This window comes from Cavia porcellus, unplaced genomic scaffold (genome assembly GCF_034190915.1).
Source record: "Cavia porcellus strain 051 isolate PalLab524CR breed Dunkin Hartley unplaced genomic scaffold, mCavPor4.1 scaffold_21, whole genome shotgun sequence".
Lineage (NCBI taxonomy): Eukaryota > Metazoa > Chordata > Mammalia > Rodentia > Caviidae > Cavia > Cavia porcellus.
The window spans coordinates 14,124,302-14,151,687 of record NW_026947504.1 but is presented as its reverse complement, the minus strand read 5'-3'; the positions used below and the strand labels follow the sequence as shown (position 1 = coordinate 14,151,687).

Here is a 27,386-nt window from a genome sequence, read left to right as displayed (position 1 = left end):
GTGCATTAAAGTAGTTTAGCTGATGAAGGCTTTATTCAAGTCCATTTGTTTAAAAGCCTAATTTGACAATAACTAAAGCTAATTTTTCAGTGATCTGTTCCATCACTGAACCAAATTCTTTTACAAATTATTAGAATTATTTTTTGAGACAGGACTAATGAAGTTCCAGTCCATACATCTTACGAACATTTTATATCAAACATACAAAACTTTACAGCTCATGAGGTAGGCAGTGTCTAAAAAATTAGGTCCTAAAGAGCAAAAACATTTATATGTCTATTTAAACAGTGTCTTCTAAATTTTTTGTACCTTTGATTCATGCCTGGCCATTTGCTACGGTCACTGTGGAAGAAATGAGAACAACTTTTTAACCATTTGTGAAATGGGTCCATCTTTGCAAACATATTGCATTCCATGAGTAAAGAAAAAATCTTGGAAGAACCATGTGGTATAAATTTGTGAAATCAATTTCTGCATTTAAAACATAAAACAGAGACCACTAAACCGTTCAAAACTATTCCATTTGAATAGTTTAAACAAGAGCCAACTGCAGTACACTAAAATTACCAAAAATGAGACCTTTGAAATAAGTATTTCCATTCTTTTTTTTTTTTTTGGTCTTTTTCCTTTTTATTGGTACCGGGGATTGAACTCACGACTACCTGCTTGCAAGGCAGGTGCTTATGCCACTGAGCTAAATCCCAGCCCTGATATTTCCATTCTTTAAAAAAAGACTTAATAAATGTACATCTCATGGTCAGTGTACATATAGAAATCATCAGTTTAAACCATTATCAACGATGAGTCTGAAATAAAATGACCTAAGTTTTGTTTCTGTTAATATCCTCTAGAATGCCCATCTGCTCAGCTCCAACAATGGCTGAACATAAGTGAGTTTCTATCTACCTGGCACTACACAGAGGATAGTAAAGTCTGTCTTTTCACAGTGCTCTTCAATGGCACCAGATTCACATCTTCAGGAAGCCTTCTGAGTAGAATACATGAGTTTACATTTCCTATGTTTGCAGAAACCATTTAGGTTTTTCAGGGTAAGATGTGCAGTTTCCAATATAAACATCTCTTTGATTGCCAACATTTTTCACATCTGGTCAATATTGTCACTGATCATCTTTCTTATCTCAACAAACTAGTATCATCTGTATCTGTGAAATGTCCAAGATGCCTTCTACCAATTTGTTGTTGGAAGCAACTATTCAACTATAAGAACTGTGATTCTCAAACTATTTTGTCTGAGGTCCTGCTTGTGGCTCAAAAAAATCGAGGATTGCAAACATCTTTCATTCACCCATGTGCTTAATATCTATTGGTACTTTATTTAATATTTATTGATTCACTGTAAACAATAATAAACACATATCATCTATTAGCATCAGTAGCTATTGTTAAAATTGTCATATTCTTCAAAACAAAAGTTAGTAAGAAAAAGTAGCATTGTTTTATATTTTTGGCAAATATTTTTAATATGTGGAATAATAAAAGATAGCTGAGTTCTCATCGCTACTTCTGCATTCAGTCTTTGACATGTCAAAAACTCCCCTATACACTCAAGAAAGAAAGATAATAATTAAAGTAAATAGTACTTCCATAATATGAAATAGTTTTGATTTGAGAGAAGCATAAGGAAGACAAGCAATGTTTTGACATAGTGAAATAGCTTTGATCTGTAGGCCTCCTAAAGGAGTTTCAGTTACACCCTAGAAGTGAATAAACCACAAGTTGAGAATAGTTGCATTAGGAAAATTACAAATGTATTGATGCATTCCAATGTGGAGAAGAAATGAACTTTGGGACAGAAGTTTCACAGCAGGACTAGATCGTGGGAGGATGACCACGAAGTGAAGGATTTGGATCTTTCTCTGAGAGCACTGGGAAAACATGGATGGCTTTCAACTTTATTAGTCCTTTCAGTATGGATGATTAGTCTGTCAAAAAGTGAGCAGGATGGATTAGAAAGAGGCTGGAGCACAGAAATCAGTAAGGACACTGTAAAGAGGCGGTGTGCCGTTATATATCTGGAACCAGGCTTCAGGATTTTCATGACAGTTAGACATGTTAATCAATAGGAACTGCAGAGAACAAAGACCAAGGCAAAATAAACACTTTGTATGAAAAGCACTTGTAGGAGATGTAGATTTTCAAATATTAGCAGTAATACTATTGCTATTACTAATAGTACTAGATGAGCAGAAACAAAAACCTGAACTAGGCTGAATTACAGAGACATTTTGCAATACTGTTCAAAGAATATATGCAATGTCATTCAGAAATACTGTGAATAATTTAATTAAAGTTTGTTGCAGCAAAATATCACATTGTTATTAATTTCCCCCAAACTTTTCCCTCTTGCTTTGAACATCCTCTCATTCTTGCAAATTTTGAAGCAATTCGAGATGTCCTCGTTCATGAGTATCTTTAGTTGTGTTGTCATGGCTGTGTTAATGTCCTGAATCCATTAAAAACATCTGTTTTTTGTGGCCATTTTGATTTTGGGGAAGAACCAGAAGTTTCACAGTGTTGGGTCCAGTGAATAAAGTAAATGAGTTCACTCGAAACTGCTTTTAGGAGCCTGACTTTCCAGTGATGGTAAGTCAGCAGCAGCAGTCACCGCAGTTTTGGTCAGACCTTGTACAAACCCTCAGAAAGCGGACCTCCAGAACTGCTTCAGAAAGTGGAAAGAATATGGAGTAACTGTCTTTGAAGCAAGGGAGAGTAATTTAGTGAGGATTAATAGTAATGTGTCTTTTACTGTAATCGTTTTTTATTTAAAACCTAATTTTTTATTTAACACAACATATATTTGTTGCTGTTATTGTTGTTATTTTGTTGTTGTTTTGTACCAGGAATCAAACTCAGGAACTTGTACTTGCAAGGCAGGCACTTACGCCACTGAGCTATATCCCTGGCCAAAACACCTACATATATTTTGAACAGCTCTTGTAGTTGATTAGATGAGGGGTGAGAACATTTTAAAAACCATCAAAATAGTAGTGTTTTGCCATTTGACCAATTTGGCAGCTCAAGAAATTTTCTGAGATTGTATTCTCAAAAAGTGTTTGAAAGAGAGGGAAGGAGAAGGGAAGAATAGAAGGCAATGGAGCTTAATGGGGGCAAAGAAGATGAATTTGAGTCTGCTGGTTCTGAGGCACCAGTGGAACATGCATACGGTGAGGACTCTAAACAGACAACACAGTGTCTCTTACATCAGCTCATGTCCCCTCTATGCGGAAAGCTCTTTCAGAGATTTATTACCTACTTTGGATTTTATTCTAATATGACAGCTTGCTGGTCAATGTGTTGGGGCCCCGATTACCTTTCCAGTTTCATGGTAGGCCAGCCTCCCATTTCCCAATATTTCACTTCCGGAACCGTCAGATCTGTTCCTCATTTGGAGTTACTTGCACTAAAATTTGTTTCTTTCAAATGCCCCACATTTCACACCAATCCTTGACATACTTGGCTCCTTTGAGCTGGCTGAAATGTCACCTCTGAAACATAGCCTCCATGGATAGCCCTTTCCTGATAGTTTTAGCCAAGTAAACCTGCCTTCTCTTCCATTTTTTACCTTTCACAAAATCGTATTCATCATTTTTCATACCAAAAGCTTCATGAGGACAAGGAATTTAAATTATTGACATAACACTTAGCTCCTCAGTGTATAGTTGGTCCCCACATCAGTGAGTTCTGCATCTATGGAACAAACTAAGGGTGTAAGATATTCATAAAACATTTGAGTCCCTACTCAACATGTATAGACTTTTCCCTTGCCATTACTGCCTAAGCAATATAGAATAACAACAATTCATATAGCATTTACATTTTGTTGTTAAGTAATCTAAAGATAAGTTATCTGAGAAGATGTTCATTGGTTACACACAAATACTGTTGTTAGAGTTTTTATCTGGATGTCCCATTGAAATCTCATGTGCTCAGAAGTGGGGTATTGGGGGGGGCGTGGTTGGACCATGGGGCTGTGATACCTATCAGTGGATTAGCCCACTGGTGAGGTTGTAGGTAAATGTGATGTGGGAGGTAGAGTCTGGTTGGAATCGTGGGTGTCTGGGGTGTGGCTTGGAAGGGGTTCTCCCTTCCCCACTCCCCCTTTACTCTCTGCTTCCTGTCTGCCATGCCACGAACAGCTTCTTCTCTGCCATGCCCCTGTGCCATGCTGTCCTGCCTCGGAGCCAGCGGACTATGGACTGAAACCTCTACAAACTGTGAGCCAAAACAAACCTCTCCTCCTTTAAGTTGTGGGTGTTGGGAAACGTGTCTCAGCTATGAGAATATGATTAAGGCAACTATGTTATTTTACATAAGAAACTTGTGCATCCACAGATTTTAGTATCCCTGGGGGCGGGGGTTCCTGGATCCATTTCTCCACAGATATCAAGGGATTACTGTATTAGTTTCATGAGTATATAAATGAAATTCAAACGGTTGATTAAAGTGGGGAAAAAACAGCACTAGGAATGTAGGAGAGTCTGTCCTTAGGTTTGAATTTATTTGAGATGTTTTAAGTTAGCACCAATAAGCCAGTAATCTATAATGGGGGATTCTTGTTTGTATTTCACTTTAAAATAGAGTTGCTTCATGTGTGAAATCATCTCATCTATATTTATTCGTAATGCCACCTAGAACATTAAATTCTGAAAGTTGCCAAGGTAGCATCGGTGACACAGGGCTCCCTGCAAATGGCAACAGCGCATCCGGTGCCTTGAGTCCCAGTGATGAATAAGTCTCTTGCTTCCTCACTGTGACTTTTGTACCCTGTGAGCTACCCCACCTTTGTGTGTTCAAAGGCTCTTGATGAAGGAACCTAGTTTGGCTCAGGTGCATTTCCTAGCTGACACTTACTTTAACCCTTATTCTTTGAGTTGATCTACCAGCACATCTCAGCTGTGAATGCTAAAAATAACACTGCTCTTAAAGGTGTCTTGATATTTCTAATAAAACATCTAACAACGAAAGAGCATAGCTCAATAAATTTCAACTTCTCCAGTCATTGAAATAGATAATTGTCAAGTTGAGTACTATAGGATACCTTTTTGAAAATAATTTTCACTCAGAACTTTGAAGTTGTTGCTGCAGTGTTTTTTAGAGGCCAATGTTACAGAAAAGAAATATCCAGTGACATTCTTACAGTTACTACCATCAAGATAGATAGATAGATGTCGTATATCAACCTTCTGTTTTCTTCCAGAAGGTTTTTAGCATATTATGTTTATCCTGGATGTTGTAAAAAATACACACTACTTTTGTAGTAATAGGTTGCTTAAAAATAGTATAAATAACCAATTAGTCCTCTTAGTCTCAAGAACTTGCAATTTTCAGTTGAAGTATATTTTCTTTAAGCATTTCTTAATAACATCCTTATTTCCTAATTCTCTCTGTGTTGGATGGAGGCTTGAATTCACATAATAATCTCCTAATCATTTTGTTGCTGTTTTTTCCCCTTCACCTTTTTGCCCTACGTTTTATAAAATGATCCGGTCTATACACTCTACTTTTTAATGATTTAAAAGACAATTTGCTGGGGCTGGGGATTTAGCTCAGCGGCATAAGCTCCTGCCTTGCAAGTGCATGGTTGTGAGTTCAATCCCTGGTACCAATAAAAAATAAATAAATAAATAAAATAAAAATAGACTTTTAAAAAATAAATAAAAGACAATTTGCCTTTTTAAACTTTGTGAAATTTTTCTTATAATCTGCCTATTTTAAATAGTATTTTGTTACCAACTTGTAGATTTAAAACATTTCTGCATGTACTAGTTAGGATGTGTTTATCTTCACAAAAGTATGTCTGTTCCTTCCAGCATACATTTTTATGTTTATTTGTATTGACCTTTGTACTTCCTGCACGTTGTAGGTTTCACTCAATTGACTAGATGATCTCACATTGCCCAGTCATATGTGAGAGTGAATCCATACAACGGTTGAGTGCACATGAATGGAGCGTATTGACTGGCTGGCTTCATTAATGAGTGAGCATGCTCTGAAGTAATTCTGCATTTTGGAAACCTTGAATGCCAAATGCAGAGCACTTTGCTCTGGAAACTGAACTCTTGCACTTAGCACCTGAGTCCTTTCCAGAGTATTTATTTTATTCTTGCAAAAGGGAGAACTGTCTGTGATTTCTCCTATGGTGGCGTACAGAGAAGAGTTGAATGGTGGAGATGGACAGCAATTGAGTCCATTTTTCTCTCAGTGGGTTTTAGCTTCCCTTCATCTTTCAGCTCTTGCTTCATGTAATTTTTGGCAAGTCCTAAACTGTCCAGGCTTTAGCAAGGTACATAAATACGCTCATTGGTTGTGCCATTCATCTTTCATCATGCTTCCATCCACTTTTATTCTCTCAGAAACGTGTGAAAGCCACAGTCTACTTAATATCCCTCTATATTCTCTTCACTGTTGTGAGATTCCATTTTTGCTCCTTTAGTAGCATTTTACAGCATCCTTGGAGGGAAAAAGAGATACACAATGGAGGACTACTCTGCCATAAAGAAACATAAACTTAAGTCATTTGTAGGAAAATGGATGCACCCCAAGACCATATTGTTAAGTTAAATAAATAAGACACACGAACTTGAGTGTCACGTAGTTTCTCTTATAGGAAAAGCCCCAGTTATAAGTTGAAGGGAAAAATAAAAGGTAGAAAATAGGAAACAGGGAGATAGAGCTTTTGCAGACGGAAAGGGGACCAAGAGATGGAGGGAAAAGGAGGGAGGAAGGGGATGAAAAAGAAGTGAGATGTGTTATGTGCATGATGAATGCAATCATTATGTATACAGTCATGTACCAATAAAAAAGGCAATATGTATTTTCCTTTTCTACTTGTCCAAAGTCAGGAAAAAGTATTAATGTTTTAAGAAGGTAAGTCAACCTTCTTTAGTCATTCTGATTCTATATCCTGGAGCTTTTGTTTGAAAGTAGAAAAGCCATCTTCTTTGACAGCCCAATCCTCTGCTGTCTCCCAATTATACCAATGTTTCAGATGTTGACAGCCCCCTCTGATTTTACGGCTAAAATCTTGGAATATTGAGTTGTATTTCATGTGTAGGTGTGTAATGTTCTGAGTAACAGGGAAGTGAATCAACAAAAAATAGATGGTCTTAAAATTTTTTAAACAACAAACAGTTCAAGGATTTCTTTATAATTGAACACACTTTTTCCCCCAAAGAAACATCATCCTGCTAACTGTTGAGGTATTCTCTTCAAAGAATGAAGGAAATGATAGCTTTTTGATGTTTTATTAACTACTTTTGTATAAGCTTACTGAATAGGGGCCTGGAACAGATTTCCCTAGGAAAATGTAAATGAAGTCATTATGGTCTGGAGTGGAGGAAAGCTAGATTTGAACCCGAGATCTGTCACATTTTTCTTGCTCTAAGTTGACATCTCTGAGTTTCACCTTTCTCAGTGATAACCCAAATATCTCCTCCTGGGCAAGAGCAATAATGAGCACAATGCTTGGCAGGTGCTAAGCACCTGTCCAGTGGCAGCTGATGCAATTATGAGCTAAACAGACTTTGTAATGTCATTGCCTAGCTATACACACACACACACACACACACACACACACACACACACACACATATATATATATATATATATATATATATATATACCTTCTTTGTAGACATATCAAAGATTGTGTAACTACAAACATCTTAAACTAAGCTCTTTTAAATGTCTCTCTCTGTCCCTCTGCTTTTGTTTAAGCTCTCCCCACTTTGCTTAACCCTCAGAGTATTAGAAAACTGAGCCAGGCTACCACCTAGTCAATATTATTTAGCCCCAGTGAACTGCTAAACATTAATGCTTCCTTGACACTGTTTGTTTTGCCATTTTAACAATTACTTATTGAGAAAGCACCGACTGGTCTGTGACATAACAGACTTTGATGTCTCCCAATTATGCATGCATTATGCAATCTATGAGTTGAAGCTATTGTGCTTTCCTGTGGTAGAGATGAACTTCGCAGCTCCATGTTTGCCTAATGAGATAGAATCCAGGAGCTGGGCAGAAGAGGTTCTTTTGACAGCATTAATTTCCAGAGAAGCTCTAAATGTACTATAAGGTGCTATGAAAAATGCAAGTATTGCTATTTGTTATGAATTTACTTGCTTCAGATATATTACTTAATAATTGTTTTCAAAGGGAGGAGTAAAAGTTCTGGGATTTAATTTAAATCAGCCATGATTATTGAGCTGTATAATGTACCAAAATAAACCACAAAACTTATGAGAACTGGAGGTTTTAATTAATGTATGCATTTAACAAACTTTTGTGTGTCAGGCACTCTACTTAGGCTTGGGGAATCCAGTAGTGAATAACAAAGACAAGATTCTCTCAGGAGCTTACTGTGTGTTGGAAGAAATAATTACTAAATGAACAAATGATTATTCCATGCCATTTCTGGTGCTAGCACCTTGTTAGGTACAGATACAGCAGTAAGACATAGCCCTAACTAAGATCTCACAGAAGAAAAGATGGTGCCCAGATATAACAGAGAAAGACCTCTATTTTCAGCCTGCTTTTAGGAAACTTGTGAATTAGCAAGAGGAAGAAAAGAGGAAAATTTCAGGAAGAAGAAAAAAATATATAGAAAAGAATGTATGACAAGTTGGAGAATCCTAATAGTTTGCATGAGGTTCTCAGTGTGGACTGTGAGGTCCTGATTAATACTGTATGAAATAAGGGTTTAAAAATAGATGGGTAACCAAATTTTAGGCAGTACTGAGTCTTGCGTTTGTCTTTTCCTAAGAGTTAAAGGAACCCATTTCAGGCATATCAGGAGGGTACCTGGCATGGTCAGATGTGGCTTTAGGAAGTAATCATGCTTGGGGCAACACAGAGAAGGGATCTATTGAGAAGCCACCTCGGGGGAGCACAGCTTAGAGAAGATGATGGCCCGCACTAAATCAGTGGCTGTGTGAATGGACACTTATGGACAGATTTTTAAGTCTGCTAAGGATTTGGAATTTACAGGATTTCCCAGCTGTCTGGATGTAAGAAAAAGGACATTAGAAATGTCTTCCAAGTTTCTAGCTTGGCAGCTAGATGGGTGGTAGGCACCAATGGAAAGAGGAATGATTTGCTTCATCTGTGCATTTCCTTTTGATGAACGTAGGCATAAGTTACTTTAATTATCTTGTAAGGGTTGTCTACAGAACAATACTAAATAGCAGATGCAAGGAACATGGTCAGTAAAGATCAGCAATTAATTTACATGCAAAGTTTCATAGAAGTTAACCGTTAGAAGTAGGAGAAAAGGTAGCTCATGGGAATGTCAGAAAAGACATAGGGGTGTGCTGGGACTTAAGTGATGAGGAATAAATCACTAGGGAATAAATGAAGGGGTTAGGGGTAGGAAGACATTTTTGGCTGAGTGTATAGTAGATGCAGAACTCAAAAGTTGTTCAAGAAACTGGAAATGGTCCACTTTCTGGAGCACAGGATTTAAGAAAGAGGAGCAGAAAAATGAACTAGAAATCTAAGACAAGGATAGACGATAGAGGGTCTACAAATCAGGCTGGGATCTGTTACCTACAAGTCAGCAATTGGAAAATTTTTTTCTGCAGAATAAATGTATCCTATAGAATATAAATATGATCAACTTAATACAGAAAACTCTGGTTTCAACAACGTTAAATACCAGGATTTGTCAGAGCTTTTTAATGTCAATTAGTTGTCTCCAAAAGAGAGCTAGCCATGATTTTGTTTTTCAAGTACTGCATCTTTTTTTTCCCACAACAAAGACAATGCATCAAAATTTGCTGATGATCCTGTGCCACTGATTTTAGGAAACTGCTCTAGGCAAGGAATGGGAAACAATGGGAGAAATTCAAATGAAGGCGATTGGGAGCCAGTTCCATGAGTCAGAACAACTATCACACTGACACAGTGAGGAAGGAGGGTGAATGGGTGGAACTAAAGACAGAGGTCTGATGACCATAAGAAGTCAAAGGAGAAAATAAGACAGCAAATTTATATAATCCAAATGAGGTAGTGATGGGGACAGAGACGGGGTTTACACACATGTGCTGGCATGTGTGTGTACCCATGTTTTAATAATGTATGGGCACTCAGCAGGCACTATTTACAGCCTCTGAAAGCAAAGAAAGGCTTTATCAAGAAAAGTCTAAAGCTCTTTACCCATATAAGATATTAATATTTGAAAAGTTCTTTCACATTCGTGATGCTTGTTGGCCCTCCTGCCAATCCTGCAGACAAGGTTAAATCAGTTTCCCTCTTGAGCCTAGGAGCATAGGAATATCAGAGAAGTCAGGTGCAGGAGAAGAAGAAGTCATGGCAGGAGTTCACAGCGGGTGAGAGGCAGACTTTTGATCCTTGCTCTTCTCACGGTGAGCGCAGGCTGTCTTCATCCTGTTGTGTTGCCTAGTCCTGTGGGACTTGGGACCTGATGAGTAAGTAGAATTTACATGCATTGAAAAAATAAATAAAACGTTTTTAGTTAGGAGGAAAACTACAAAGGACAGAGAGCAGAGATGTAAGTGGCCAGTCCAGTCCGGGAGTAGGTATTGTGCTAAAATAATCTCCCCGTGAGTCCTGTTATCCTCAAGTCAGGTTGAGCCCCACACACCTGTCACCTGCACAGTGGCATGGAACCCACACTTAGAAGAGTCCCGGGCATGGTGCCATTCTCTGCTATTGCCGCCTTACAATCCCAAATACATTTTGAATAGAGGGCCCATGTTTTTATTTTGGACTGAGCTCTACAAATTGTGAAGCCAGTTCGGGGCCCAGGTCAGGAGTTTTACTTTCCATTTCATTTTCTATGACTATTCTCACTTGGCTACATGCCTTTGAATTCTTACACTGTGATTAGTGCACACTCGATTAGTCCTTATTTGCACCACACTCTTTTTAATAGTTATCTCTGCAATCAAGTTGTCGGCTTCTTTCTAGTACTTTAAAAGATTAGTGCTAAGGACATGGTAGGCAGTTAGTAAACATTTGATGTGAATGCATACATGCCTGCACCATCAGCTCACTAGCATAAACAGTTCCCTTCGCCTCTGTAATGAAACCCTGTCATTGAATTAAAACTAAAAGACCAGACCTGCTAAAATGATTCAAAGACTAGAACCAGGCAAGTAAATAAATTCAGCATCCATGCAGACAATGACAGGGCACATAATGATGACAGTACTCAACATTTCCCAGGAGTGTGGTATGTGCGGTTTGCAGCTCTAAGGATTTCATGTATATTACATCACATGATTTTTACCAACAAACTGTTAAGTGGATACTAGTATTATTTGTTTGGGAAATGAAGTTAAATTTTGACATGATGAAGTAATACTTCTGTGATGACACTCCTAGGAAATATCAGAAGCAAGATCTGAACCCAGGCAGTCTATTCCTCAAAAGCCATGTTCATTACACTTGTCTGATCCATCTCAGGAAGGAGAGTCACATTTGACCTTGTACCACTACCCACCATATATGTGACAGCTGCTTTTATTCTCCTTGCAAGGATGCACACTGGGGACAGTGGCATTGTCATTCTAAACTTGCCGTCCACTTTGTACCTTCTTTTGACCCCAAGACTTTTATTTTCTTTTGTTTTTGTTTTGTTTTAACTCTTTCTAAAATGAATAGAATGAGTCAGCACTTGGAAGCAGGAAATACTCATTATCATATTGCTTGTTTGCTTTGACTGGTTTTGTTTCCCATGGAAAGAATTTAAAATCTTCATGCAATTCTCAAACTTTGCTGCAATGCTAGAGTTACAATCCCTGTGCAGGACTGGTGCCACTTTTCAGGTATAAGTTCATAAACTTTGGTCTTCATCCTTTATTCAGTCCTTGCACTTCTGTCAAGTGCCAAATGGAAATTGCAGAGGTCTCTGTTTGAAAGATGTTTAATATAATTGTTTTCAATCCATATTTATTCCATAAATATTTATTGAATTTTAAAACATACACAACCTTGCTTGCAAGTTCAAGGTCCATTTAGCTCCTGAATCCTACTTGTGTAACTTACCACACTAGTAAGGGCCTTGCTTGCATAACACTGAATTTATATGTCTCCCATTGACAGGCTACATTTACTCTGTGCTACGTCCATAGCTTCTCTAGCTGTCGGTTCTTTGCAGTTTCCCTCCAAAGGGGAGAGTGGAAGACCATCACAGTATGGGGAGAGGAAGATTAATTAGTGCTGGTGCCCAGTGAGCAGAAAGTCTTACCCCCCAGAATCTGTAGGTCAGAGTATTGATACCACCCTCCTACAGCTCTTTTTTGACTCACTACAAGGCAGAGAAGCAGAGGTGAGGGATATGAGGAAGAATGCTTACAATTCTGTCCAAGGTTGGTATCAATGACTTTTGAAAAAGAGTAATAATTTCTTCCCTTGGTTCCAACCTTAATATACTAGGAAGTCAAGCCATTTAATTGTCATATACTATTGACTTTGTTCTAACTCTCTACTTCCTTTGGTAGTACTGGAGACTGAACCCAGAGACCTCCTCATTCTAGGCAAATACTCCTATCACTGACTTACAATCCCAAATGCTTTAACATTTTTAAGAAATAAAAAGGTGTGTTTTCCTCACACAGAGTTGAGAAGAGTCATTGTCACAGGATGTAAGATGTGATACCAGGTTTTGTGCCAAGTTATTAGGAAATTAGAGCAACTGCTTCTTTTCTCTAAGCTTCAGTTTCCACATCAGCAAAATTATGAGCTAAACCTGATGACATGGAAGCCCACTTTTCATCATTTACCTTACCTAACCATTTGGCATAACCTAGAGTTAAGCAAACTGCCAAGTTTGAGGTATTCCCAAAACTGGCCTCAGTTTTGCTAATTTGCTAGAAGGACTTGCAGAATTCACTGACAAGTAGCATACACTGATTCCTGCTTATGGTTGATTATGGAGAAGGAACACAGGTTAAAATAAACCAGAGGAAGGTTTGCCTGAGCAGTGTCTGGTAGGGTTCAAAATGCAAATCTTCTCCTGTTCTCAGGACGTAGTACCCTCTGGCTATCGATGTATGATGACATGAAGATTATTGCCAGCCACAGAAGCTTGTCTGGGCCTAATGTCCAGACTTTTTATTGGAGCCCCTTATGTAGACATGACTGATAGATATATGATAGATATATGACTGAACTCAGAATCCATATAAACTGATAACCATGTGACCCAAAGCTCCCATCTTAAATCAAATGTTCATTCTGAGGTTGTCAGCCTCATAAAAATAGTATATGACATAGATAACCTCCAAGAAGCCTGGGGAAAGAGCAGACCTCTTTTAGGAGGCCAAATTCTTTTCTATACATCCCAGCTTACTGCTCATAAATCAGTCCCCATGGTCTTCATTATGAAGAAAACACAGTCACTTGCATTCTTTCAAAAAGTATGTTAGAATAGCAAACCTGTGCCAGGTATTCTTCTAAGTGCTAGAGATAGATCAGGGAATAAAAAGCTTCTATCTCCCCAGACTTTAAGTTCTACTTGTGTAATTACCAAAAGATACACACAGTGTCTGGTTATTATTGCAGATAGTGAGAGTGGTCAAAGACATTATCCCTGAAAAGCTGATTTGGGAGCAGACTGTTGATGAGATGCTGTGTTTAAAGGTGTTTAAAGGAAGGCCCTTAGGACAGAGAGAAAAGCAGATGCAAAGGTCCTGGGCTGGAAATGTTCTTCCAGTCACGTTTGATGAAGACAAGGATGTCACTGTATTTATGGGGGAATTGAGGAGTCAAGATTTTGTGGTGCTGTAGGTAAGAAGTCATGGTGGGGAGGGCCATGGCTGGAGCCAAATCTTTGCAGTATTTTCAGATAGTTTTACTCTGAATGTGTAGGAAGCCAATAAAAGACTTTGAGCAGAAAAGTAACATGAGGAGATCCTCATTTAGAAGTACCATTCTGCCTACTGCAAAGAACTATTCTGAGTGGGCAGAGTCATTGAAAAAGAGGCCAGAGACTGGGTCCAGACTATTGAAACAGTCTTGGTGAGATACTATAATAGTTGCAGCACCACAGTATCAGTGAAGGTAATGAAAAGTGATCCATCCTGGATCTATTTTGTAGTGTTTGCAAATTGACTTAATGGGCTGGAAGGGTGTGGACCATGAGAAAGGAACCCAGGAGCAGGAAGTTGGAGCAGGCATGGAGGACAAGACCAAGGACTCAAATGCAGTGCATGTGCCCAGTGAATTGTCAGCCTGGCTGTTAGGGAAGAGAGGGGAACGTTCACGTTCAAGGTTCAGGTTTGAGGTTTTCTCATCACATGAGTGGTAAGCTGTGGAGACTGAGTGAGGTCATCTAGAGCAGGATGGTGGATTAAGAAGCCTGAGAACTTTGAACTCTAGGGTGGTTATGCATTAAGAAGTCAGAGAGATGAGCAAAAGCCAGCACATGCACCCAAGGAACATCCTCTGAGATAACAGGAGAATCCAGAAAGGACACGAGCAGCACTTAGGAATCAGTGGAGAATGTGTCCTAGGAAGGAGGCAGTGCCCAGTGCACACACACAATCATCTCAAGGCAACGGCATATCTAATTCCCTGTGTCCTCAGATATTAATACACTGATCATATGACCACAAAATGTGACTCTCTTATCCAATCTAAAATATAGATATTCCCCAGCAAGACGCCAGTACTGTACCTTTAAATCTTTCCACTTTGAGGACCATAATAGAATCCAGATGTCCAACTGTGAAAATTCGTTATTTGGCAGCAACATCTGGCTCCTTGGCTTCTTCTCCTAGCTGCAACTGAAGTCATAGGTGTTGAACTAAACAATTGGCCTAGTAGAGTGATAACTATCACAGTGACTGAATAATACATTACATCCTATTGTCTGAGTTTGTCCTGTGATATCATATCAGCACCTTTACAATCCTGATATTTTTGGATTGCATTCACTCAGCCTACTGGTTATAGAGGGAAATGCACACTGTTCTATATATGTGTATATATTTATGGGCATCTGTATATTTTCATATTTAGTGTCTATGAATGGTTTTGAGGTTCACCAAATTATTGCTGCTTAACTCATTACATTTTAGTTCCAGTCCTTAGTAGATGAAAAATGATTTTTTAAGAATATCTTAAACTCACCTGAATGCAATAAAATGTTTAAAACAGTTCCTTTGTACCTCTTCTGTCCAACACAATAATCACTGGCCTCATGTGGTTATAGAACCCTACAAATGTGATTAGTTTTGAGAGGTCTCTAATGTGAAACACCAGATTTAAAAGCCTTGGAGTGAAAAAACACAGAAATACATTATTAATTATTTTATATTGATTATATGTTGAGAGCATAATATTTTAGTAGATTAGGATCAATAAAATACTTAAGCTTTATTTTCAAAAAATTAAAAGTTATTAAAATTGATTTAATCAGTTTTTTACTTTTTAATGTGGCAGCTATAAACCTTATCATTACAAGTGTGGCTTGCATTATATTTCTATGCATTCTGATTATGTACATTTTTATATCACTATCTCAACTTGCTGATGAGAATAGGATCTTTTCAACACAAAATTTCATCCCATAAATATTTCATGGATTAAATATTTATAAATTTTTCTTACTATAAAATGATACGTTTTCTTTGAAAACAATTCGAACAAACAAGTACACTACACATTACTACCACATTTACCTTTTTAAAACAAAAAGTTGGAGTATTTTATTATGTTTCATGATTTTTTTAACATAACATGAATGACTGTCTTTGCCATTAGATTTTTTTTTTCTTCTGTAGTAATAAACTCAAAAGATATAGCATACTCCCTAGAAGTAATAATAGTGGCTTGTAATAGAAATTATTTTCTTTTTTTAGTCTTTCAGTATTAACTTTATTGAGATACAGCTCACATACCATAAAATTCATCGTTTTAATGTATACAGTTCAATGGTTTTTAATATATTCAGGCTTGTATAGCTATTTATTGTCCTTATCTAATCTTAGAACATTTTCATAACCTCAGTAGAAATCTGGAATCCATTAGCAGTATCTCCACACCTTTTCTGGTTCCTGGCACCCCTAACCTACTTTCTTCCTCTTTGGATCTGCCTATTCTGAACATTTCACGTAAATGGAATCAGTCTGGTTTCATTTACTTAGCATAATTTTGTTACATTCCATCTATGCTGTAGCAAGTACTTTTTATAGCTGAATAATAGTCCTGGTGTGGATATATAAAAATTTGTTTATCCATTTATCAGCTGATAAACATTTGGGTTATTTCAATTTTTTGGCTCTTATGAATAACACTGCTATTAACATTCATGTGCAAGTATTGGTGTGAACAGGCGCTTCCAATTTTCTTGAGTCCAGAGGTAGAAGCGAAATTTGTGGGTCATATAGTAACCTTGTTTAACATTTGGAGAAACTGTCCAGCTTTATGCCTGCAGTGTTACACAATCTCACAAGCAATATATGAGACTCTGGTTCTACTATATGCTCACCAGTTCAACAACACTGATTTTCAGCTGACAGAATATTTACCCCTATAAAGGATAAATCAGGTTCAGGTGATGCATGTTGGGAAAAAGATCTCATGAGTTGATTCTATTGTAGCCTCGACCCATCCCCAACACACACACACACACACACACACACACACACACACACACACACACATGCATGCACACACATACACACACATGCATGCATACCTCTGAAAGCACAGTGGTTAAGAGCATGGGTGTCAGAGACACATCATAGTTTGGATCCAGGCTTTATTATTTTCCTTGGTGAAATGGAGATAGTAAAGAGTACTTACCTTAGAAGCTGCTATTGGCATTAATGAAATAATGCAAAGAAAGCCTTTTGTACAGTGCCCACTACATAATAAAACGTTCAAGTGTTAGCTACTATTATTGTATCCGTGCCTCAATAATTTCCAATATATGAAGACATCATAATTTACCTTCTGCTGTTTGGCACTTGGCTTGTTTCCACTTTTTAATGATTATAAACAATACATTAAGAGACAATGTATGGCTACATTTTTGTCCATATCCTTGTTACCTGCTACGAATAAATTCTGTGAGTGGAATTTCTTTGCTTGTTGTTCCTTAAAAAATTAAAGAACATCTCGCAGTATGTATTCTTATTTAAATTATACTAAAATTCAAGTTTAATATAATCAAATACTACCATCAGACAGTTCCCCTAGAATGTTGCTAACAGGCTTTGGAAATCATGTCTGTGTCTCACAAATACAATGCAAATTAAAGCTAATTTGTGCAGAAAGGCCTGAACTTAACTCCAAAACCATAACGTGAGAAAGGCCCAAGTGGTTGTGTCCTTACTGGCTCTTGGATCTTGACTCTGGGGAATTCATACCTTTACTCCCATTACATCACTATTATAACTAGACAAGTGGCAGAGCTATCAGTGAAATCAGATCCAGGGATTTTGTTTTGCATTTAGGCAAATCAAGGGCATGAGTAAGGTGACAAGGAAACCAGAACGATAGAAAAAGAATGATTCCTTGAGAGTAGGCATGTCCTAACATTCCTGAAATCATCAGGCCCAGGAGCAATCACTCACAAGTCTGCACAATTATTTCATAACCAAACTGCAAGGGGTCAGACAAAGCATCAGATTTCCTCTGATCAAGATAAGATTGTAAGGGTTATTTAGCATTATGGCAAGAATTTGGTTGGATGGTGGAATTGGCTTGGCTCAAAGTGTGTTGAGAAATTAAAAGGAACTTTGCAGAGATAACAGGGATGATTAAAAAGAAATATTAGCAAGAAATATATTTATATTGGCATACTGGTAAATATTGAAAAGCTGGAACTTAGAATTTTAAAAATCCCAATTTATATAGCTTTTAAAACTTATTATTTCCTTGATCTAAATATTCAACAGTGACATATTTCAAATTTTAATCATCGACATGGTGATGTTGCTCAATGCAAAGGCGGGAAGAGACGCACACAATGTGCAAACCAGCTCTCAGCAGCCGGTCCAGATCAGCACCACCACACCACTGTGCATTTTCAAAGAATTCTGTACTTGAATAATTTCGGGGACATTGTGCAGTAAAATCTAACAAGAGTCTAGAGTCTAAAATAAATACATTACTATAAGGGAAAGAAGTCTTGTTTTCTTTCCCTAAGTAAAATACCATGTTAAAGAATTGCTCCATTACATGTTGTAGCATGCACAAGAAAGAATTGCAAACTTGCTAGAAATTCATGAGGTCAACCCCTGGGCAGTCCATCAGCACATAACCCAACTGAGAGGGAGAGAGAGAGAGAGACAGAGAAAAAGAGAGAGGGAGGGTTGGGCATTTGCTGATTACTGGTTTTGTAGAGGAATTTCACATGATTCCTCAGTAGGAAAATTTGGCTAGGTTTGCTCATACATAAGGTACCAATCAAAAAGAGGTAATTCTTTTATTGTATATCCTGCTTCTAGTTGCTCATTGAGACAGTGATGGGTTTTAAAACTCAGGTTTATGGGTTACTTTTGTTCACATGAACAACCAATTTTTAGAACATTTCTCCCATCTCTACAGGAGAGATCTCCGTGAAGCCCCACTAGGGGAGAGCATCAGAATTATAGTGAGACCTGGCTCCCAGCCAAAACTGGACGAGGCACTTTCTTTCCATTGTCTTTGAGGCCACCCAACAACCCTGTGAAGTAGCTACGTTGTTCTCTTCTGTTTTTGCAAATACAGAAGCTGAGAGATGTTAAATTACTTGTCAAAGGTCAAGAAATTCACAAATGTCTGAGCTGGGACCCAAACCAGGGCTGTCTGACACCTAAAGCCTATATTAAGAATCTCTGGAGTGCCTCAGGTCAAGGGTTTTAATAAGATTGTAGATATTTAATGTGCTAATTGGACAGGATGAGCTAAAAGGTTCCATAGGAAGCACTAGCCTAATGGGGGAGGGACTATTTGTGAGTACTCAGCGAAGTGACCAGGACAAGGGTGATAAAAAAGGACATGTCCACATGCTGTCATACTGAACTGGATATCTTAGGCAGGCTGTGTATTTGTAATTGGCCCTTTCTTATAAGGCACAAGCCTAAATTAGGTCAGGCTTTCAGAATGCCCTCTGCTGCCCCCTTTGTAGCCCATGGCCCCTCTTACATAAACTGTAAATTAGACTGAAGTTCCAGGGCCGCAGGGACTGACTGCACATCTCATGCACTGATCATGCTGAACTTTCAGTCCTGTGTCTATGTTTGGCCCACACAGGATGATCAAAATGTGTGGTGAACACTTAAATTTTTCATCTTTAATTGGTACCATGGATCAAACTCATGATCGCAGGCTTGCAAGGCAGGCACTTATGCCATTGAACTAAATACCCAGCCCCTTGAATGTTTAAATTTTTAAAAGTTTTTACAGTAAAATATACATTGCCACCAATCCCCCTCACTTGACACGCTCTGTATTATTTTTGTCACTTTCTGAAGCAGTCCTGGAAATCCTTTTTTGTGAATGTCTTTATGCAATGTGATAAAAAATATAGTGAATGCTGCTGAGTGACATCCAACAGAAAAGGAACACCTAAAAACATGGCCCGTTCCCATCTGCCTTAGTCACTGGATTGGCACTATGCAATTTCTGGCTCTTCCCCAAAGTCAAAATTGCCATGAAAGGTAAACTTTTAAAATCAGTTGAAAATATTGAGACAAACACAGCAGAACAATAAAAGTGATAGGGTGTGTTTGAAGCAAGGTGGATATTTTCAGGAGGATTAATGACAATGTGTCTTTTACTATAGTGTTTTTAAAAATTTAAACATTTATTATAGTTTTTAATCACCTCTGGTAGAGTTTGACTAAAAAATTGTTCAATATTGATAGTGATGATAGAAGTAAAATCTTAAAGTTGCCATGTCCTATGGATTTATAATGTATTGATTATTTCTCCAGGAAATCTCAAGGTATTAAAATCAGATGCTAGATTTTAAATTCTGTAAAGGAAAGCACTATTTTATATTTATTACCTGTATCCCTAGCACCTAGAACAATCTTGTCATATGTTTGGTATTCAATAAATTTTGGGAGGCATATATGCACATAGAAATAAATAGGAACAATTATCTCAATTAGGATAAGGATAATAAGGTGAAAATTTCTGGCTCACGGTATAGTATTATTTTCATAAATTCTAAGGAAGGTAAATTATAAAGCCTAAATATTACTAAATTCAATAATTTATTCAACAAATATTAATTTCCACTCAATAAATGCAATTAAGTATCTACTAAATAACTGGCACTCAATAGTGGAGGAATAACTGGAAATGTTTGACTGTAATTACTAAACAAATATTATAAAATAAAGTGGGGTACGCGGAACCCCCAAAACTTGCAAGACAGAAAATACTGGAGGTAGGGACCATGGAGTTGGTGGGGGATGTCTCAGTTGAGACTGGAGGATTCCAAGTCCATGAGGAAGGGGCATAGGGAATAGAATGCAAAGATGCTGAAGCGCTTGGAAGAACTTGTCGTGCTGGAGGAGTAGGAGGAGCTCAGGAAGTCCTGGAAGAGCCGGCCTGAGCAGTCCCTTACCCCACAGCACGGTGTGTGCCTCTTCCACTCTCTCCCACCTCCTTTACTGTGACATGTCCCTGTGTTAGAGTACATGGCCAATAGCATTTTTAAATTTTTATTGCAGTGGCTCGTTCTCTGTAGTGTACAGTAAAAACAGTATTCACGGGTCAGGGATTTAGCTCAGAGGCATAAGCGCCTCCCTGCCAAGTGCGAGGTCATGAGTTAGATCCCTGGTACCAAAAAAGAAAAAAAAAAGTATTCACAAAGTGGAAACCTTGAAACCTTCTGAATGATTGAAAATGTGCATAATTTGCCTTCTCTGAACTTCTGTCTCTGTAGTGTTGTACAAAAAGAGGAGGAATTTCATGGGAAACATGGAAGGAAATATTTAGTAAACTCAAAGGCCCAGTTTGTGGAGGGAACATTTCTCTCATTGACCACAATGGAAAATTTCCGCAAGCACAGCTCGCCAGTGACCCTGAGCCTACCTGATTCATCACAGAGCTCTGTTCTAACCTGGCCTATGTTCCAGGAAGACAGAGGCAGAATTTCCCTGCGCAAGGCCTTCTGGCATAATGTAAGGTCATTCCAGTGGAAGGCAAGATGTTTTCTCATCTCCTTGACAACAAAGAGATGGACTTAGCTTTCCACCCTTCTGCTCTCCTTCCCACTGTGTGCCAATGTCCATGAGAAGCTGGACTGTGTTAATTACAGGTGATGGACTCCTGCTGCCCCAGAGACACAGCTCAGCGTACGGAGGTGCCAGCCAGGACAACTGGCACTGAAGTGGATCACATCAACCTGTACCACTTTTCATCTCCTACTTAAATTTCGCATGTGGACTTTGAACAAATACTCAAAAAAGTGTGCAGGACTTGATCGGCAGATGTAAATAAAATGGAATTTGCTGGAAGATGCAACTCCCCCGACCCCAATTTTATAAAGCGACATACTTACTCTATTTTCCTTGTGGATGTGAAGTCACTTTCTGGATTCGGGGGCAGTACTATTTTCCACCTGCCAGAAGCATCTATCTATCCTTAGAAATTGAATGGCAATTCCCAAACCTCAGCTAAGGACTTGTTTTCTCATTTTTTTGAACTTCAAATACTTTCTAAATTGTGTTAGCCGAAGCATTGTATGTATATAATTAACTCACAGGTCCCTCTGGGCTCATCAGGCTGAACTTGTGGAGCTTAACTGAGCAAGACATTTGCTGATGTCTCTCCCTACAGTAACACCCATTGAAATGAATATCTTCTACAAGAGGAAATCGGGGAAATTTTTTTCCAATTTGGCTTTCTAGTGATTTGAGTTCCTTCATTAAATGATTTTGGTGGTTTCATAACTATAATGATCTCATTTTCTTTCAAATGTGGAAGTCGTAATTTGGAGAAATGGGGGGCTCTGTATTTTTCTCCTAGTTGAAGTAGGAAGACAGGCCTCCTTTTTTGCATTAATCGGATCCTTAAAATTCCCCCAGGGTAGCAGTGGCTCTCTGCGGCACAGGACTCCCTTTTGCTTTAATATACCTTCCCTGTTGAGAGCAAATGCAAGGCATTCCTGCCCGAGCAAAACCCAACAGAGGAGCTGCAGCAGTTTGCCCAAAGCAGAGTGCACAGGGCTAGGGTGACCGGCTTCCTCAAACAGAGCAGGTCAGCTGGGTTCTGACTCAGGTCTGTGTGGATGTTTGCCCGGATAGACTCTGACGCTTTTTTGAGCACCAACTTCCTACATTTAGATGTGTGGACTCTCGAATACAAGAGTCCAGTGTGATTGCACTTGAGAAGTCCTGATCCCCTGCTCTTGTTTCTCTTCCTAGCAGGAAGGACTTACAACGGGGTAGGCTAGAAGCAGCTCTTCTCCCTTCTCTCCTCTCCTGAGGCTTCCCTTGAGCTCCAAGGCCTCGCCCTTTAACTTCAGCAAGGGGCCATCTGCAAACAGGGGCAAGCACAAGGGACATAGATGAGGACTTCTAGCCTTTTCAGAGGAACCTACTTCTACTTGCAGTCCTAAATGAACTGCAGGTGTATCGTGGAAGGCAGCGACTCCAAGAGCGTGGACATGGGATTCGGCTGCCTGACGCGAAGGGGGAGGTTGGAAGCGCGCGCCTGTGCTTTTCACGCCAACCTGACAGTTAGCTGCTGGCTGCCCAGGTGCCGGTTCGCGGCTGCGTGCGCCCACTGCAGCAGAGAGCAGCCGCAGCTTCTGCCTGGGCCACCAGTGCTGCTGGGGAAGAGTCCTGGGGCTGCTGACGCGGTTGGGAGGAGCCTTGCCTTTAATGCACCAGCCGCCTCCAGCCTCCTGCAGCAGGAGCAGCTGCTGCGTGCGCGCGCGTGTGGGTGTGAGGGTGAGTGCGCTGGCGCCGGCCGCAGCGCCCTGCCCAGCTCCCCGTCAGCTCCCCCGGCCCCCGCCTGCCGGAGCCGCCCTCCCGTGGGACCAGCACCCTCCCCCGGCCCCGCCAGCCCGAATCCTACCCCTGCCATCTCGCCACCGCGGCTTGGGTCCGGAAAGGCACCATTTTGTCGCGGCTGCCCGCTCTCCCAGGGGAGGAGGGATCATTTTTGCATTTCAGAGCGGCTGCCAACGCGGGGAACCTGTTGGGCATCTCCCGGCCCGGCGTGGCAGCGCCTGCAGGGCGGGCGGGCGGGCGTTTGGGCGCAGACCCCTCGGGCGCGGCGCGTCGTGGCCCCGGAGGCGGCGGAGGCAGCGCAGCATCCTCGCTGGGAATTGGACCGAAGTGAGCGCACGGCGCGGGAGGAGCCGCCGCAGCCGCAGAGAACCCGAGTGGAGGAGGTGACAGCTCCACTGCCGGGTTTTTATTTTTATTTTCTCTCCGCCTCCCCGTCTCCTCCTCAGGCTCGGACCATGGTGCAGTCCCACCGGCTCCCCTGCCCCCCTCTCCTGTGAGACTGGCTGCGGGGAGGGATCATGGATACTTGTCTGCCGGCTTCTGGTTCCCACGCAAGTAAGCCTGCTGTCAATGGAGGAGGACATTGATACCCGCAAAATCAACAACAGTTTCCTGCGCGACCACAGCTATGCGACCGAAGGTAACGCCAGCCCGGGGCCGCCCGCATTCCGCCGCTGGGGCCGGGTGCGAGTCGCGGGTCGCCGAGCCTCGCGGGGGGCCGCGCCGCCTCCGGGCCGGGGCTGGGCGGGGGCTCGGGCGGCTCTGGGGCAGCCCCGGGGCGCACATCCATCCGGGCTCCAGAGGCGAGCCCCGCGCGAGCAGCAGGTGGACCCGGCGCTCCGGGAGTTAACAGGGCCCTTGGGGATTAGGCTTTTCAGGGCGCGGCTCCCAGCTGGGCAGATGACCCCGCGAGGGCGGATGACCTCGCGCCCAGATGCTTCCGAGGGTCCTGGAGGGAGCTGAGAAGGGGCCCGCCCGGGAGGACCTCGGTAATCCCTCCCTGAGCGGGGAGATGTTCTGTCTCTCCTTGGCTGCAGGGAGGGCACGGTTTCATTTCCTGCCCATTCATCTCTCTGGTTGGCCGGGTTACCTGCTCAGACAATCAGAACCCCAAAAGGCCCCTTGCGGGAGGGCGAGCCCCTCTCCCCTCCGAAGTGGATGAGCAAGAATTAGAACGGTGACTGGGGAAATAGTGTTCCAGCGGCGAGTGAGCGGGGCTGACACGTGGGGCGAGCACCGCGATCCGTGGGGCCTTTAAAAATCACCATTATGAATTCTGCAGCAGTAGTTTCTGCTGAATCAACAGCCAGTGGAAAGCAAGAGGGTTCAGCGAGCTGAGCTTTGCCAAGAGGTGAAATTGTCCTCTCTCTCCACCAGCTTGTTCTGACATTAGCTGGAGCGCCGCGCAGACAGGCAGGGAAAGTCAGCAGGTGGATCTCAGTCTGCCTTTTGTGTGTGATACAGAGGGGAGACATTTTATTTAAGTGACAAAACTTTAGCGTTTTTGCTTCCTTTTCTACCCACAGGCCTTTATCTTTAGCCAGTAGGATAAAGTGTGGCGTTGGCATACAGTAAAACCCGTGAGCAAAAATGCTCTAGGAAGAAATGTTGCAGAATATATTTAAAATTCTTATTCTTGAACGCTAAAATTTCTGTAACGTTTATTCAAACCACAAGGCTACTCAGAGAAATGCAACGGGAGAAGGAAAAAGGGTGCACAGTCTGGAGGAAATAAAAAGATACACACACACACACACACACACACAGTCTGGGTTATAAGATGGCATTTTCTATCAATATCATTGGAAGTTTTAGACAAGGGAAATCCTCAGTGCTACTGAATGTACATATACTGTCATCACTGGAACGCGTGAAGCCCTTACATATGCACCGTGTTCGATTAAGCGGCGTTGTAAACTCTGGCCTCCAGGAGCTTGGAGGTGGCCCTGAGATGGACAGACAACCCATCCCTCCCCCGCAATGAGCTCTGCACTTGCTGATTCTTTTTACCTGCACCTTAACAATGTGATTGTAAGATGTTCCTCCTCTGTCTTTGTGCTTTGTCACCAAATCAGTGACCAGCGAGCACATGACTCTACCTAAGCATAACACCCAACAGAACAGTTGGCTTTGGGTCTACGGGCTTTGGTTGGAACATTTCTGCAGGCGACTACAAAGAAATAGGGCTGCCTTTCCACTTTCTTCTACATTACATTATACAGGCAGCGGAAACTTACTGAGCGGAGAAGATGGCCAATTTGGGGCCAAAATGTTTGAGTGTATTTATAGAAAATAACATTTCTTATTGCTTTCAAGGCCCTGGATACTGCATTTATCCTTATTTTTGAGCATTTGTAGAAGTTCTAATTCCAGATGGAATACCTAAATCAAAACCAAGTTTAAACCAAGTTTAAATGTCTTTAAAGATTTCACCACCCCGCTCAGTTCATTAAAGGATGGGAAGAAAAAACATGGAACTAAGACTCTACATGGCAGAAGCTGGGCAGAGCAAGAAGTTCTCTGTGGCTTGACCTATTCATTTCAGGGAATCTTGTGCTGGCCAGCCACCCCTTTCTATGGACACCTAAGGGACTTCAGAGAGTCCACATCTAAATGGTGTCTGCTAAAATCCACCTCCCCAAAAGTTTCCTTCCTCCTTAGTAACCTAGACATGAACACCGAGCAATGTGCCTCTGGATCCTTTTACACTTTTCTGTTTCCTTTAATATTTCTTTATTTGCTTCCTGCTTCTCAGATATACAGGGTTTTTACTCCAAAGTGTCCACATTTATCTCTACATTTTTATTCCCGTTGCTCAAATCATTCCATACTGCAGTATTCTATTTAAAGCTGGAAGGGTTTTGCAGTGTAGTTAGTGTGAAGGACTCTAAGCTCAATTTGCATTGTAAGTGGTAGCTGCAGGCTAGTTCATCCAGCTAAGAGCAATGCAAATTCTAAAGGACACTTTTACACTCACACACCCAAACATAGATGTGCATTTGCTAAAGATGTTACAACACTTTCTTTGTTTCTAAATTCTGGACATTAAATTTACTGCTCTGCCCTACATTTTCCCATGTTTCCTCCTTTTTTAAAGTTAACATCTTTGGGCATCATTTGTCTTCCAAGGACTGCCTTGAGTTCTGTATGTCTGTCAATATATCCAGAACCTGCTAAGGAGTTTCCATTTTCAAATTTAAGAAAAGAAACACTGATGCGACTGAGACCTAGAGATGTTACTAATTTGCCAAGGTCACACATTTAGTGGAAAAACTAATTTTTAAACTCAAGGTGGTCTGGAACTCACTTGTTTTCACAGGAAATTCTGCACCGCCTCGTTTTCCTTTAACTGTCAGCTCCTGGTATTGGAAAGATCACAATGGTTCCATCTTGGTGTATAAGCAGGGTTTCCACCTGGGGTGGAATTCTTTACAGACATCATTTGAGAGTGTATATGGGCTTGTATATGAGGAAGGGCATCAGGTGGATTTGGAATAAGCCAAAAGTAGAGTCAGTATAATGTTTTGATTGGCATTTTTAGATATAGACTCAGAGTTTCCTAATCATGGATTCTCCTTTCACATCCCTCATCTGCATGTGGATTTCTTTCTGTGTTTTTAGGTTTCTTTTAGAGCCAACTAAAACCCTGTCTGTGTTACAGCAGTGTGAATTTTCTAGCTTATTTTTTATTTCCTAATGAAAACACAGGCAGAATAATCCCATAAATGTAGTTGCTAAAAACTGTTCTCAGTTTCCTTGGCTGTAAAATGGGAAGAGCAGCATAACCCTCCAGAGACAAAATTACTTATGCAGAGAATGTACTTATACAGTGCCTAGAGCAAAGTCAACCCTTAATAAACTCCTTTAGCACACTATAGCTGTTATTAGTTCAGCTGCAATTGCCTAGCAAGCTTGCAGTCTTTCCTTAGATTGGATGCAGCTTTGGGGTGGTCTTAAGGAGGACTATTGGAGATAGGGCAGAGGTTACGCAAACCAATCACAGTCTTTTCATGTGTTGTCCACTAGCTATGGATGACTGAAAGGAACTTGGGCTTTATCCAAAAACAGATCGAAAGCCATTAATGGGGGAAATATGATAAGGTTTATTTTTCCAAAGCTGCCTGACTGCTATGTAGGGGAGGGCCACGGGGCGAGGTATGAAATTAATAGGGATGATAGCCTGAAGACAGCTGGGAGGCTGTGGCTGTACTCAGGATGGTGGCAGCAGTGGAGGTGGAGATAATCAGCTGGATTTTAGGTGCACCATAGAGAAAGACTGTAACACAGTCCTTATTTGTTGTGATAGATTAGGTATACATGGAGAAGGTTGTACCCAGGACAATTTCCAGAATTTTGCCATGAGACTGAATGCACAAAGTAGATTTTCAGGGAAGCAAGTTTTGAAAATTAATCATAGAGGGGCTGGGGATTTAGCTCAGC

At 40.6% G+C, this 27,386-nt stretch overlaps 1 protein-coding gene across 9 annotated transcripts in view; it reads left to right on the top strand.

Annotated features, from left to right (window-relative positions):
- Ppp2r2b (protein phosphatase 2 regulatory subunit Bbeta) overlaps nt 1-27,386 on the top strand; it is a 452,685-nt gene that overhangs the window by 160,175 nt on the left and 265,124 nt on the right. For 4 of the 9 annotated variants that reach the window (XM_063232323.1, XM_063232322.1, XM_063232324.1 and 1 more), the window contains one exon: nt 4,158-4,235. The exons of 2 other annotated variants lie outside the window; for them this stretch is intronic. In XM_063232323.1, the coding sequence (XP_063088393.1) occupies nt 4,158-4,235 (78 nt within the window). Of the gene's footprint in view, nt 1-4,157; nt 4,236-23,144; nt 23,274-23,392; nt 23,587-27,386 lie in introns of those variants that run through there. 3 more of the 9 variants (XM_063232320.1, XM_063232321.1, XM_023560541.2) reach the window with 2 other exon arrangements.